This window comes from Rhipicephalus microplus, chromosome 3, assembly GCF_043290135.1.
Source record: "Rhipicephalus microplus isolate Deutch F79 chromosome 3, USDA_Rmic, whole genome shotgun sequence".
In the NCBI taxonomy this organism is placed as follows: Eukaryota; Metazoa; Arthropoda; class Arachnida; order Ixodida; family Ixodidae; genus Rhipicephalus; species Rhipicephalus microplus.
Genome location: NC_134702.1, coordinates 199,965,326 through 199,981,097, shown reverse-complemented (window position 1 = coordinate 199,981,097; position 15,772 = coordinate 199,965,326). Strand labels below are relative to the sequence as shown.

Sequence of the window (15,772 nt, the reverse complement as noted above, 5' to 3'; positions counted from 1 at the left end):
AAAATATTTTCTATGTGTTTGCGTCGTGCAATGTCTGTTTCTTTAAATAAATTGGCAGTACTAGTTCATCTTTCGTCCTTGTGTGGTACACTGATTCATGTGATCAAGGAACTCAATTTCCATATAATACGGTGGCAACAGCGCATGTTTGTTTTTGCTGGTGGTTGTTCGTTCTTCCAGCAGAGTGACTTGCTGGGCGAGTTGGTACATTGTTAACGTAGATTTTGGCGCAAAATACCGCCTCTTCTGTGTATTTTGCGCCCAAAGCTACGTTAGTTCTTGGCTGATAGCTTGGATTCGAATTGCGAATTTCTCACACTATGCCTGCTGATGAGTTCGACTCGCTCACAAAGAATGATTGTAGTTGCTGACTTCTTTAAAAGTATTCATAATCAGTTAGACACCTACTCAGCGTTCATGCGAGGATATACAGAAGTACCATGTACTGAATTAGACGTCATACAAGGTTCAGTGCGTATACATCAATAGAACCTGCTTAGGCAATTGTGCCGCCGGCCTGATTAAATTCTTTCAAGCTTCTAGTTAAATGAACGTAGTATTATGTCCAGAAATGTCATTACATATGTAAATTGTGCAAATACGGAACCAGTTCATTTGAGGGGCGGCTTTTGTTTTGGCATAAGTGCATGTCGTGTAAAACTAGGAGCCACAGAGGCACCTACAAAGTCAGTCAAGGGAAGGCGTGAGTTGTGGTTCGAAATATTTAGCAACGCTCTTTTTATTGTCATACGCATTGCCGAGTATGTTTATACTTCGCTGACATTTGATGACTTTGCTTGGTCTTCGGGCGTAAAGAAAAGCAAATAAAATATAAAGAAGATAACGCCAAAGAAATCGTCTGCTTTTCTCAAAAAGGCATATTTAGGCGCACTCTCCGTCTAAGCACACCTGCAAAAAATGAAAACACATAATTCACTTTTTTAATTGGCTTTAGTTTGGAAAAACTCTATTATGAAAGTCCGAAGGTGTGTACCCAAGCACAGGGCAGGCCACTTCCAAGACGGAACAGTAAGGCCGACACCTAGCACCACCTTGTGGGTTTCTGGACATCCCAAAGTGCGATGTTATGTCCCCGGAGAGCAGAGTCCCACTTGATGGACGATGCTCTATCGGTGCCGCGTCTGAAGGGCACTCCCAGAGCGTGTGGTTTAAGGTGGCTTAACTATCACGTTTCGTACACAAATTGCATGGATAAAAGGAAAAGAAAGGAAGCAACAAAAGACAGAAGGCAGGGAGGTTAACCAGAAAAACATTCGGTTGGCTACCCTACGCTGGGGGATTAAGGAAGGGGACAAGAAAGATGAGAAAGAGAGAAGAGAGAGAAAAGAAAGCAAAAGAGGGGGGAGAGACTGACAGTAATTTCACTGCAGCGTGTAGAACTCTACCGCATGTCAGAGGCGTTCACACAAGCCTGTCTTTCTCAGGAAACACAGCAGGGCTTTCGCTGCCTTGTGGGCTGTCGAGGCATGCGGACGTTGCTGTAATAGAACCTGCACAGAAAGAGGCCGATCATCGAGTCGCCGCATTGCTTTGGCAAGTACTTGTCTATCTGGGGCAAATCGAGGACAATGGCACAGCAGGTGTTCGATATTTTCGTTGGTGCCGCCAGCATCGCACGCCGCACTATCAGTGATTCCGATTAACGTGGTATAAGCTTTCGCGTAAGCAACTCGCAGCCAAAGGCGATAGAGAAGCGAAGCTGCACGTGGATGTAGGCCGGGTGGAGACCAGAGTTGTAGCGAAGGGTCGAGCTCGTGCAGTCTTGTACGTCGTAGGCTTAGTGTGTTCCACTCAGTCAGTGTGAGACTGTGGGCCAGATGACGTATCTGCCTCACCGCATCCGCTCTTGAAAGCGGAATCGGAACGCTGTTTGCTTCTTTATGTGACGTGCGAGGAGCATAATCTGCAGAATCATTGCCGCCTATACCACGATGCCCAGGTAACCACTGAAAGACGATGTCGTGGCCTTTTTGTATTAAAAGGTCGAGAAGTTTCACGGTTTGGTAGGTCAACTAGTCGCGGCATCCGCGTCAGAAAACTGATATCAGGCACTGTAACGCTGGTTTTGAGTCAGAAAACACAGCCCATTTACCTGGTCTTTCTTTCAAATTGATGAGTTCCAGAGCATTGCGCCGTGCCTCGAGTTCTGCCGTCGTTAACGTTGTCACATTTGAAGTCTTAAAACACTGAGTTACCCCTTGTCATGGTATAACCACTGCTCCACCTGAGCTAGACGTCGTAGTAGAGCCATCCGTGTAAATGTGCACGTGGTTACTGTAGTTTTGTTCCAGAAGAAATAGACTCAGTTGTTTCAGGGCATGTGTCGGTAAGCCTTCCCCAATTCTTGAATATATCTGCGCAAAAACTAAGTTATTGCAGCTATATAAACAGCTGAGGCAATGTTAGCGCCTGCGCTCTATGTAGCTTCCTATGTGGAGGTGGAAAGTTTCCCCTACACATCGTGATGCTGAGTAATTTCATTTTGTGTAGTTAAAAGGCACCTGTTTACGAAATCTCCAGGTCGACCTAAAGGTCCTCCATGGCTACGGACAGCTAACCCTCGTGTCCTGGAGTGGGCCAACTCATTGAGATTGATAACTGCTCCGTCTATGTTTCCCATATGAGCCGCGAACCTTGTCAGGGTATAGGTCTTCAGAGACTTCTCACCGAGTATGTTTTTGGCCTTTTTGCAGACAGCTCCGACACTGAAAATACGAATGGCAGCTTTAGAATCACTAAATATATGTTCATGACGGTGATCTAAAAGAGCCAAGGTAATGGCAACCTGCTCAGCTGCATTGGCAGTTTTGTCGCATACCGTTGCCGCAATATTTGTAGCCCTTTCGTGAATTTTTTTCATTGAAATGAAGATTATTTGAAGTATTTTGATCTTTCACAGTGACTCTTGCTGCTCTTCATTTTATTTATCAAGCTTTAAAACATAGTAATGTATTGTAATTGATGCATTGAGTACTAGTTTATTGCTGGTAAAAGTCATGCAATGCAATGAAAAGATTGTCAAAAAATCTCGCCCTAAGAGGCCTTGTTTTGAGAATATTCATATGGTTTCGTCACCATATTAGCAATTTCAATGAATGCACATTAGGCGGAAGATAAAAGATAGGAAAGCAGTGGCTTCATCAGTGGACAAACGAGGTTACACGCCAAAGGAAGTTATATTGTCGGCGTAAGTGATAATCACAAAATACAAACCCACAACATAATGCCCTTTCCAACAAACTGACAGAAAAAAGTGCAAAAACACAACTAGAAGAGAGGAGAACAAGGCAACACAAACGACGACTATCAATGAGAGGGTGCCGTGTAGCGAAAAGGAAAATAGATACTGTGCGGTCCGGACTACCGCTCACAGAATAGTCGGAGGAGTTTCGGGTCGCAATTTAACGAACGAGTGAACATCTTTTATCACGTGTCACATAATGCCAGCCTGCCAGCCAAATTTTACCAATCACTACAGTAACGCAATAAGTAACACACCAAAATGCCTATATACTACGCAAGCCACATAACGCCCACAATGTGCCGGAAATTCGGCACCAGCGACGTTCAACACACCATGGGAGTCGGTGTGAACGAGCCCTGGAATCATGCCCTTGGGTGATCTACGAGAAGATATAGTCGACGAGCAGGATCCAACGCCAAAGAAGTGGGGTGCCTTTTTTCTTGAGCCCATATAATGTTACCGACAATTAGGTGCGACGTGGGGCACACCAAACTTGACGTGGGGCGCATCAGCGCCGTTAGGTGGAGGGGGGGGTTAATTTTATATGCGAGAAAAGAAAAGTGAGCCCCGCAACTGTCTGCATCTAAGTGTGGCACCTCAGCAGTGGCTCACGAAGGAAGGGGATAAGTAGGGATTAAAAGGATAGAGTGAGAAGTTAACGTAGGATAGAGAAGGATCGGGACACGGTCGAAGGAGTCCAAGGACGGGGTACCACTGAGCGAGAGTTTCACGGCGTCAGGAGATGGCAGGGGGCGAACCAGTCAGCCAGAGCTGCGCTGTCGTCAGAGATTGCGGGGTGTCACAGAACGAGCGCTAAAAATGGGCGCGCCGCCAAATTCTTGCGATAACGGGCGGGAGAAACGCCGCGAGGTCAAAAGAAAAAAAAAGAAAACGAACGTCCAAGGCTCCCCGGGCGCGCGCTCTCCCCTCGGAAGCGTGGCTTCGTTGACGAACCTCCTCACCCCACATCGGCGGCCCAGCAAGCCCGCGATATTTCTAGAACGAAGGAGGCGTGGCCACGCCGAGTTGAGTCATCCGACGTGGAGGGCAGTTGAACCGACTCGCCTCTCCCCAGCCTTCGCTGCGTATCGCGCCGACGAAATGACGAGAACCTTCTGGAATCTCCCGCGGAAGGTATTTAATCGAGCGGCCGAGACGAGTGAGCGGGAGAAGACGGAAGTTCGCGCCAGAGCGCGTAGGGATTCCGCCGTGTAGTCGGCGAAGGTTTTGTCGGTAGCGACAAAGCAGGAGAAGAAGATGATTTCCACCTGAGGGGTGAAGGCCCGAGCTACAGGCAAGAGCGTGTGTTTACTGCTATTGAGCGAGGACGCGTGGCAACAGCTGCGTGTGTGAAGCCGACGTGTTTCCGGCGAAGAAGATTGAAGCTTGGAGAGTGGCCATTTGAGGACGCGAGGTTTCCTGGAAGAGAAACTTCAGGGGGCAGCGGAACGACAACAGCACTGGACTTTGAGTGAGTGATTCTCGGAAGAGTATCATTCAGACTTCTGTTCCCAGGACGTTGGACTGAATAGATTTTCTGTCTCTTTAGTCTTCAAGTGTCTTGGTTGTTCAATGCATGCGACTGCATTGTAGTGTGTATTGTTGTCTGTGTCCGTTGTTTTGAGTGTGGCTGATTGTACTTTGTAGTGCGTTGTTTGATTGGTGACATATTGTCCTCATCTTTTGTGGAGTGTGCAAACTTGTGTATTGTTGTCGATCTGCTATTATTGAGAATATAATTTTGTTTGTTTATCAACTCTCGGCTCTGACTTGTTCCTTGGGCCACAGCCGGCGTCTGCTGGCGCGCCAATAAGGATCACTCCTAAATTGTCCACGCTTTCGTGGTGCGGTTCCGGGGGCCGATACTTCGGCTCTTAGAATTAGCCCGGTGATCGCCTCCCTATTTAACGGGACTGGTGTGACACGGGGGCACAACCGTTTTGCACGGAATCCAGCAAGCGAGTCCACCGTTAGTCGAAAACGCTTTTGCAGTAGTTCTTTGAGCCTCGGAGTTGCGAGGTAAGAGAGGGGGATGCGTAGGAGAAAAAAAAAAGAGATGAGGAGACGCGTATTTTCAGTGGGCGTGTAAACGCTGCGGAGAGAGATGTCTAGAGGAAAGGGAGCGGGATGGGACCCGCATGTGCAGTGGATAATGGACGCTGCCGGATCAAGCTCGCTCATAAGTTGCTTCGAACCTAAAATGATGAACAATTCGACAGCAACATTATTTTGGCTTTTTTATCAGGTGTTGTACATCATGTGCCATCTACTTGCAAGCACGAACACATTCCGCGTGAGGGCATGTGCATGAACGGTCGAATAAAATAGCACGGTACTATTGCAATGGAGCGTTACCACGGCCAGCATACCTTATACTGCGATAAGTGCTGTGATAACTTTACGCTTGCACGGGCTGCACATGTGAGCAAAACAAAAAATGAATGCCTTTTTTTCTAAGCGAAAATAATAAAGCGTCAAGCTTATGAATGATTGGGGCGTTGGCAGTGGCTGACCACGAGAGGAGCGTGTTAGCATACCATCGCATACAAGTAGAATCTTGATTTGGCAGTCAACGCTACTTCGCGCTAATACATCGGTGACAACCATTGCTCCCTCGTTTTTCATCTTTCCGTCTTTGAATGCCTTACCTTCATTTAGGATAAATCCGTACGAACTAGCTTATCATGCTGCCCTTCCGCAACCTATTCATTTCCACGTTACTACAATAAGACTTGAAGCGGTATGAGCCTTTGGACAGAAGATGAAGAAGCACGAGAGCCGCGGCAGGAAAGAAAAGGAGGATGAAGTGAAAAATAAAGCAGATTAAGATGGACGCCAGTTCCATACTGAAGCTTTAATGCTGTTCCGTTATTTTAAGTAGGAACACTACATTATTTTGGCGCAGCCGGCCATCGAAGCCATCATGTGGGTGACGTTCTTCATAGACGAGACCTCCGAGGAGATCATCTTGTCGAAGTACCAAGTTCAAGACGAAGCAGCGGTAGACCTACCTCGTGAGCTCAGCTCGGAAGAACTCGTGAACCTGGTTGTGGAAAAGGCAGCCGTAGACACTACTGAACTACGACGGAAAGGTGCTGTGAAAGTGAACTTGCGTGTGGCAACCTTCAACGACCTAGTTCTTCAACCAGTGCGTCGACAACACTCAGGATCACGATCTTCGACGGAAGAGGTGAGCCTCGTTTTAAAAGCTTTTCAGCTGCAACAGGAACAGATGGTTCAACAAAACCAAATAATGACATCTCTTATAAGCTCTCTGAATGCTGAGAGACCGACACCTAAATTCGTAGAACCTGATGCTTTCGACGGTGTGTCTTCAAATCCAGAAAGTTGGCTTGATTTCTACGAATATGCCGCTGGAAAAAACAAGTGGCTCTCTGATGAGGCTAAAATCACCAACATGCGCGTTTACTTGAGAGGTGTTGCGCGAAAGTGGTATGAAACATGCATTCTGGAAGACAGTGACGACTCTTGGAGCCAGTGGAGGAAAAAGTTTTTGACTGCATTCCGAAGCAATCCAGTAGAAAGATGGAACACGGCGCTTAATTTCAAGTCTGAGCAAAGTTGCCTTGTCGAGTACTTCTTTGAGAAACGCCGTCTTTTAAAGCTGGCGGAGCCTTTGCTTCCATCTACGGCCGTAGTTGCCTTAATAATGCATGGATTGCACACTAACGTGTTGAAGCAAGTGCAAATACTGTCACCAAAGACTCTAGATGACCTCCTCGCGTGTCTTCAGAACATACCATCAGCTTCGGAAACAAGCATAACCGCCGAGTCAAGCAGCTGTTTCAGTCGGAGTAAAGCGGACTGGTCAAGCCGCGCTCAGCGAGAACCGAGCCACCTCGCAACTCGCACAGATAACTTGCCCTGGCGTGTTCCAAGATGTCGAGTGAATAATATCGACACTGAAGCTCAGGAGTATTCGACAGAAAAAAACTAATAAACGAGGGTGATCAGTCCCACCCGATGACTCCAAATGAGACTGTTTATTTAAGTTGCTCTAGCCTACTTCACATTCCCGTCAAAGTAGGAAACAAACATATGATGGCTCTGGTAGACAGCGGTGCTTCTGTGTCCATTATAAATGCCAAGCTGGTGGATGCAAATCGCTTGCATAGTGGAAGAATCCTACGAGTACAAGGCTATGATGGAAAAGTAACGTTGCATGATCAGTGGGCCTTTGTAAACATCGAGTTCCAGGGTCAGCAAATAGAGAGCGAAGTGTTGGTGATAGAGGGGGTAACGTACGACTTTTTGCTATCAAGACCAGATATAAAGAAACTAAAGATCAACGTGTACTGGGACGATGTGGTTCTAGTCGAAGGAGTAGCAAGGAACGAGACAAATCAGGGTAGACAAGATAATCTACGAGTTGTCAAGTGCGCGGAGGATATCGCAACGACCTACCCTGAACTTGTATGCATAGGAAGCTATCCTCAGGCGATGAAGTCCCACAAGGTTCCTTTCGAACTCGCTGACAAGACCGTCATCCGAAAAGCACCTTACAATATGTCAAGAGAGCGAAAGATGTGGCTCAAGAAAGAGTTGCAGGAGATGCTAGATGCTGATATCATACGACCTTCGGTATCACCCTTCGCTTCTCCCATAACGATCGCACCGAAAGAAGACGGAACCTTCAGATTATGCACCGACTACAGGGTTCTCAATCGTCAGACAGAACTCATACCATTTCCTATGCCGAAGATCGACACAATTATAGATGAGACCGGGGGTTGCCGACATTTTTCCCGCATCGATTTATGCAAAGGTTTCTGGCAGATCCCACTAACCGAAGAAACAAAAATGTACACCGCTTTTATCACGCCATTCGATCTCTACGAATACAACCGGCTTCCTTTCGGTTGGAAAAACTCGCCAGCGTGGTTCCAGAAGATCATGAACGACGTCCTAAAGCCATTCCTTGGTGTTTTTTGTAATGTGTACATAGACGACATTATAGTCTTCTCCAAAACAGAGGCTGAGCATCAGGACCATCTGTCTCAGGTGTTAAACGCCTTGAGCTTGGCACATCTCAAGGTTAATTTTAAGAAGAGTGCATTCTTTCAACAAAAAGTTGTGTTTCTTGGAAGAGTCTTCGATGGGAACACCAAAAGCACAAAACAAGAATCCGTCGAGAAGATCTCCCAGTTGAAGAAACCATATGACGTCCATTCACTGCGTGTGTTTTTGGGATTGGCAGGACATTTCCGATCTTTCATAAAGGACTTTGCTGTCAAAACTAGATGCCTCACGCGCTTAACGCAGAAAGAAGTTCCCTTTGAATGGAGTGACGAATGTGAGAGAGTCTACCGTGACTTGGTGCACAGAATTTCTTCTGACCCAGTTCTGCGTATACCAGACTTCACTTTACCCTTTGAATTGAACACTGACGCCTCACATTATGGGACTGGTGCAGTGTTGTATCAAAAATGTATTGAAGCATCTGGCCGAGAAAAGCGACACGTAGTAGGTTACTACAGTTACACTTTCAAGCCGTCTGAAACAAACTACACTACTACGGAAAAGGAAGCACTGGCGGTTCTGAAGGCCGTTGACTACTTCCGCACGTACCTGGAAGGTACGAAGTTCACTTTGTTCACCGATCACCAGGCACTCACTCATCTCTTGAATATGACCCAAACTAAAGGGCGTATCGCCAGATGGGTAAATTACTTGCAGCAATTTGACTTCACCATCTCGCACCGACCAGGACCGCTTTTAACCGATGCAGATGCTCTATCAAGATTGATGGTACAAAACAACACAGAAAAATCTGAAGAAATCAATGAAGTGAAGCTGTGGGAAGGCTCAGAACAACTGGTTTTTACTGAAGGTCGGTATCAAGTCCCACCAACTCTTGTTTCCAAAGTGCTTTACTTGTACCACGATAGCCCAGAATCTGGAGGACACGACGGCTTTTGGCGTACCTACAACAAGTTGGTCAAGAGGTTTACGTGGCCTCACATGAAGAAAGACGTCAGTCAATACGTTCGTTCATGCCATGTGTGTCAAGTACACAAAGTCAAGTATAAACAGCCTACGGACACCATGATACTACCTTGCCACTCGAACGTGCCTTTTGAAGTAGTTCACCTGGATTTCGCCGAACTTAACAAGAAACGGGAAGGAGTCAGAAAAACGCAAGCTTTTCTGCTGGCCATAGATGAATGCACCAGGATGGTCGCGGCACGAGCAGGAAAAGAAGATGCAAATAGCGTCATAACCCTTCTCGAAAGAGACATGTTTAGAACTACGCGGACAATCATATGCGATAACGGCCCCGCGTTCAAGAGTGAAAAGCTAGTAAGATGGGCTCGAGATCACAATGTATCGATCAAGTTCTGTGCGCCATACCATCCTGCGGCGAATGGGCTTGCAGAACGTGCCATACGGGACGTGAAACAATACATCAAGATGTACGATAGTTTTCCTGGGGGATGGAAATGTTCTTTAGAAGCAGCCGTAAAACATCATAACCGATCCTACACAAGTGGCTTGGGGTGCAGTCCACAGTACGCTTCTACAGGAGAGACCCCTATTCTGCAGGCAGACCGTGAGTTGGGACTCTTGGAAAACCTCAAGATTGTCGAGGAGAGGCAACAAAAATCACAGGAGGAGAGGTACCGAAAACGAATGAAAAAGAATTTCGACAAGAGGCATCGAGCAGACATGCCAAACATTCAAGTCACCGACCTCGTACTAGTGAGAAAAGGAATAAGAGATTCCAGTGCCAAATTTTATGGGCCTTACTCTGTGACCAAGACAGCCACCCAGAACGGAATTTTGAAGACTGTCTGGTACACTGGTGAACGTGGATCTGTTGAATGTGCTTCAATTGGGAATGTCTTCAAGTATTACCCCAGGAGGGGTAATTAAAAGAAAGCGGGAAGGGTGAAGCGGTATGAGCCTTTGGACAGAAGATGAAGAAGCACGAGAGCCGCGGCAGGAAAGAAAAGGAGGATGAAGTGAAAAATAAAGCAGATTAAGATGGACGCCAGTTCCATACTGAAGCTTTAATGCTGTTCCGTTATTTTAAGTAGGAACACTACAAGACTGCCTGTATTTGTCGCTCACAACTCAAAGTATCAAATAACACTACTTGGCTGATTTCCGTCCATTCACTTTCGATACATTCGCACGGCTAAAACTCGACCGCTTCTGTGAAACTGAAAAAAAAACACAGAGAACGTACTGATCATCAACGTAAAAGTGCGCTGCTGCGAAAAAAAAGGCACAAGAAAAGCTCTATGCTCGAGCTGTTCGTAAGTGAATGCTCTTGTTTCACTTACGGCACTCTGCCCAGAATTATACCAGCAGTTCTTGCTCTGCCTAGCGAGTAGACGTATAGCATTGTTCCCGTTTCCTGGGTGCCGGTCGCAAGCGAATCGGCATGTTGTAACCGCTTGTGGTGTCAGTTGCGCAATCATAGGTAATGTGACGCCTTACTGTTTTGTTTTGAGTGTTTAAGTATCTTATCTTTACATGATTCCAAACAAAATGAAGCTTTTACATATAATTGTGTGACGTAATCCTTTCAAAATAAAAATAAGATAGTCAAACTTTTATGCCTATAATGCAATAATATCATGTGAAAATTTGCACATGTAAAGGTAATAAATAGGTATCTCACCCGTGTCGAGTCACATACTGTGCCGTCAGCGGCACGAGTATCCCAGCAATCCCACCACCCACCATATCTGTCTTTATAACGCATGAACCGACAGCACTCCTGTGTGCAGGCGCGGTAAGGTGAAACGGTTGTCGTGTGTTTCTAATGAAAAAAGAGGGAAAAAGAAGCACAGTGTCATACAATTAGAAAATGTATGTTTTGGTAAAAGTTACTTGAAATACCGAAATAAACGCTATTCAATAAAGTGCATTATTAGGTCATCATTATGCAGCCTGTACTCACAGGTATAATACATTTTATATTCAGATTTGGGTGCACGTTAAAACGTTAAAGAACCCCAGGTGGTCGAAATTTCCGGAGCCCTGCACTACGGCGTCTCTCATAATCATATGGTGGTTTTGGGACGTTAAACCCCACATATCAATCAATACTACATTTCATATTCGAGCAAGATGGTATGTTATCCTCTAATTGGCAATAATCTTCGTCCTCACCTTGCTAACGGGAGATCTCCAATCCTCCTTGTCTGGCAGTGTGATCACATCGGCTGAATGGTACATCATATTTTTTATACGACAGGTTCAAAATGCGAGTACGCACCAGCCGCCCTTGATGAACCTCACACATTGTGTCATTTTTCAAGGTAAACAGCGCGAAAAACGAAGACACAAAAGTAGCCAGACACAAGATGGGCACCGACTTTTAACTGAAAAATTTATAGGAGAAACATCACTTATATACAGTTATTCGCATGCATGCTCTTGCATGGCGAGAAAACTAAAACTAAATAAACTATAATAATTGCTGTAAAATCATGCGCGAATAACTGTATGTATATATGATGTTTCTTCATTAATTTTTTTATTTGAAAGTCAGCGCTCCTCTTGTGTCTCCCTACTTTTCTGCCTTCGTTTTTCGCACTGTTTACCTTGATAAATAAATTGTTACCAACTTGCCTAATTTCTAATACAACTCACATTGTGTGTCTGTGGCTTTTTAACATATGCCTCATAGTGTCCGCGTATTTCGCACTGACTCCATCTCAAGCACAAGTACAGGATTCAAAAGTTGCGTTTGCCATTTGTGTATCCCTGAGCAACATGCCGCTGAGTCTTTGAGCCTATTCTGCGCCGGTTTTTTTTGTAGGTGCATTCTTTGTTGTGCATGATGTCATGCATTAATATTGCAACGCGGCCTGAAAGAGCGAGGAAGAAGAAGAGATCGGATGCTCTCAAGCGATGGTGATTCGGCAGTGACGGTAGAGCGCTGACATTTTTCATTGTAAATAAACCCATCACATCCGTAACAGCTTTGGTGGAGGTGTAAATAAACTCATCACATCCGTAACAACTTTGGTGGAGGTGCTGGGTAACTTGCCATCGTGGACCCTGCAGCAGAAGTTCTTCGAACAAGCAGACGCTTAGCTGGCCTACCCCCGGACAACATCAGCATGAACGACGACAGAGCAATCCCATTGGCATACTACGCGGCTGCATCCACTAGTGCCACCGACACGGCACAAGGTGGCCGTCGACCTCGACAACTACACTACTGGACACCTGAGCCACGAATTTTCTCAGGTAAAACTGACGAAGACGTGGATGCTTGGCTAAAACACTATGACAACGTGAGCCTCTACTACGTATGGGGCGCACCGGCGAAGCTCGTGAACGTAGTCGTCTTCCGTGCCGGGACAGCCTTGCTTTGGTTTGAGAACAATGAACATGTCCTCCCCACTTGGGATATATTTGTTAAGAAACTTAAGGCCTGCTTTTGGGACACGAGTTCTATGAAAAAGAAAGCTGAGCAAACGCTGTCACGTAGGGCTCAGTTGCCAGGCGAAACGTGCACAACTTACATTGAAGAAATATTGAAGCTTTGCGGGATTGTCAACGCAAATATGTCTGACGAAGACAAAGTCAGTGATTTGTTAAAAGGCATCGCCAAGGACGTGCGCAATTTTTTTTGATAACGAAAGAAAACTTGAACACTCTTTCCGTTTTCAGGCGGTAGTGTCACGCATTCGAAGCGTTGAAGACCGGGCGAATTTTACCCAAGTTAGGGTGCTTGGACAATGTTCCTACTGTTGTAAGTATGGACGTCGCCACCTGCGAAGACATTCCCTTTCTCGTACGTCGGGTAGTACGAGAAGAGCTCGTACGACTTCAAGCAGGTGACGTTCACCACCAATGCTCATTTGCAGCGTGCCCCGAACTACCTCCCTACTGGATGCGAGAGTGCCACGTCGAAACCCGACCACGCACAGAAACTGCAGATTTTACCCCGCAGCTTCCGTTTTCCCCGACGGGTCGTGGCCACCACCGGATGTCATCATCTCAACGTGCCGCTGCGGACCTCCGACCATCGTCAGCCAGGTCTCTACCAGAGCATTACTTTGCGTCATCGCAAAATGTTTCTGTGGAACACGACCCGTCTCCGCGTACTTCTGCCACCTCTGCTCCTGCTAATGTAAGGCGACAAGTCCCCGTTTGCTACACATGCGGTCTCCCAGCGCATATTTCGCGCTTCTGTCCCAGACGGCCGCCTGCACCGCCATCGTATTTGTACGGCCGGCAGTTCGAGATTGTCCTAGATCATCATTCTCTTTGTTGGCTCGTCGGACTACGCGACACAACTGGTTGGTTGGCTCGTTGGGCCTTACGGCTTCAAGATTATAACTTTTCTGTGACCTACAAGAGCGGTCGATGTCACGCAGATGCCGACTGCTTATCTCGTCTTCCATTTCCGACTGTAGATGCTAATGATGATTTCGACAACTACCTGGCCGCAATCTCATCCAACTTCCCAAATTTGGACGTCTTCCGTCACGAGCAACAACGTGACCCTTCGTGAAACCAATGATTGATGTGACTCGTAGCTCTAAACGCACCACGCCATTCGTAATTTCTCATGCCCTACTATATCGCAAAAATTACTCCAGCCATGGTTCCACACTACTCCTCGTCGTGCCATAATGCCTGCGTCTTGCGGTATTCCAAGACATGCACGATGACATCACGTCTGGGCACCTGGGATTTGCCCGAACGCTTCACCGTATCCGACAACGTTTTTACTTGCCTCGACTCTGAAAGACCACCGAGCACTACGTCGCAAGTTGTGATGTCTGCCAACGACACAAACAACCTACCACACCATTGGCCGGCCAACTGAAGCCGGTTAAGCCACCGATATTACCATTCGAAAAAGTCGGCATAGATTTACTGGGCCCTTTCCCGAAGTCTACCACCGGCCACCGATGGATTATTGTGTGCGTAGATTACCTGGCGCGGTATACTGAAATAATGGCGGTTGCTTCAGCCACATCATCTGATATGTCATGATTTCTTCTGCACTCGATCATACTCCGTCATGGGGCCCCTCGTGTGGTGATAAGTGATCGCGGCCGGCAGTTCGCCGCTGACGTTGTCGAAGAGTTGCTACGGCTTTGCGGGTGTCAGTATCACCATTCCACACCATACCACCCTCAGACCAACAGCCTCACTGGGCGCACTAATCGTACTATCGTCATTATGCTTTCAATGGACGTCGCAGCGGATCACAAGAACTGGGATGTCGTATTATCTTTTGTTACATACGCCTTTAATACCGCGAAACACGAAGTCACAGGTTATACGCCTTTCTTTCTTCTGTATGCTCGTAATCCCCAAAGTTTCATTGACACCATCCTTCCTTTTTCTATGAACGAAAACGGTAGTGTCGCGCAGACTTTGTGTCATGCCGAAAAAGCTCGTCGACTTGCTCGGCTCCAAACTCTTTCCGCCCACGCTCACGCGAAAGACCGTTACGACGCAAAACACCCGCCCGTGACTTTCGCTACAGGTGATTTGGCCTGGCTGTGGACGCTAGCGAAAGAAGGGACTTTGCCAGAAGTTTTTTTCTAAGTACTCAGGACCACTCGTCATTACTCAGTGCCTAAGTGACATTACTTACGTTGTTGCGAAAGTGACAGCCCAGAACCGGCGTTCGCGCAAGACGCAAATTGTGCACATTGCCCGATTGAAGCACTACAACAACCGATCGCTTCTACTCGCTCGGTGAGCTTCGTCTGGCCCGGAAGAAAAGTAACGCGGACTGAAAGAGCGAGGAAGAAGAAGAAATCAGACGCTCTCGAGCGACATTTTTCTGTGTAAATAAACCCATCCCATCCGTAACAATAGTATATATTTTTGCTTTCGTTTTATGGTATAGAGAATGTTATACCAAGGTGTATGCTTTTAGCCCACACGTTTCAAACCTAGAGCTCACAGAAAAACTTTTGTGTCGGTATCGGCGTCGTTCGTCGGGAGAAAAATTTCGTCATTGATGCATGCAAATAAATTTATATTATGTCTAATCCGTGTGGGAATTGAATCCACACCCTCTGCTCAGTAAGCAAGTTCTCTGTCAAAAAGCCACGCCTTTGCTTGAAGCTGTTGCTAAAAAAAAGCTCCTCAAAAATGTTACGTATGGTACACCTCCTTAATAGACGTAGTGTGGCGTGGCAAAAGCGCAGAATAGCGCCGGGCGTCAAAACGTGAATAGTGCAACGAGTGGATCTTTCAACTGATCCACGTTATACAAAGGACTCAAAGATATTTATTTATCATAATCCGCAAAAATAGCAATTCAATGAGCAGCTGCATTGATGCATGCTTTGTCATTTGACGAGATGTGGGCACTACGCTATTTCGCGAAAGTAAGAAATGTGGCCTAGCGGGCACATCGCAACTGTGTACTCGCAGCGGGTATTGTAAGGTTGTTTTAAATGCCCAGTGTAACTCGCACAATCGTTGCATTCTTTGTGGCATGGTTAAGGTATTGAATGGGAAGCCAACCTAGGTGAGTGATTTAGAAGGTGA

At 46.5% G+C, this 15,772-nt stretch overlaps 1 protein-coding gene across 1 annotated transcript in view; it reads right to left on the bottom strand.

Moving 5' to 3' along the window:
* Window positions 1-708: 708 nt before the first annotated feature.
* The window catches only part of LOC119159896 (uncharacterized), a 150,341-nt gene continuing 135,277 nt past the window's right edge, over window positions 709-15,772 (bottom strand). The window contains exons 12-13 of the mRNA XM_075890662.1: window positions 10,914-11,054; window positions 709-909 (exon numbers count right to left, since the gene is read on the bottom strand). Coding sequence (XP_075746777.1) covers window positions 883-909; window positions 10,914-11,054 — 168 coding nt within the window. The 3' untranslated portion in view covers window positions 709-882. The remainder of the gene's footprint in view (window positions 910-10,913; window positions 11,055-15,772) is intronic.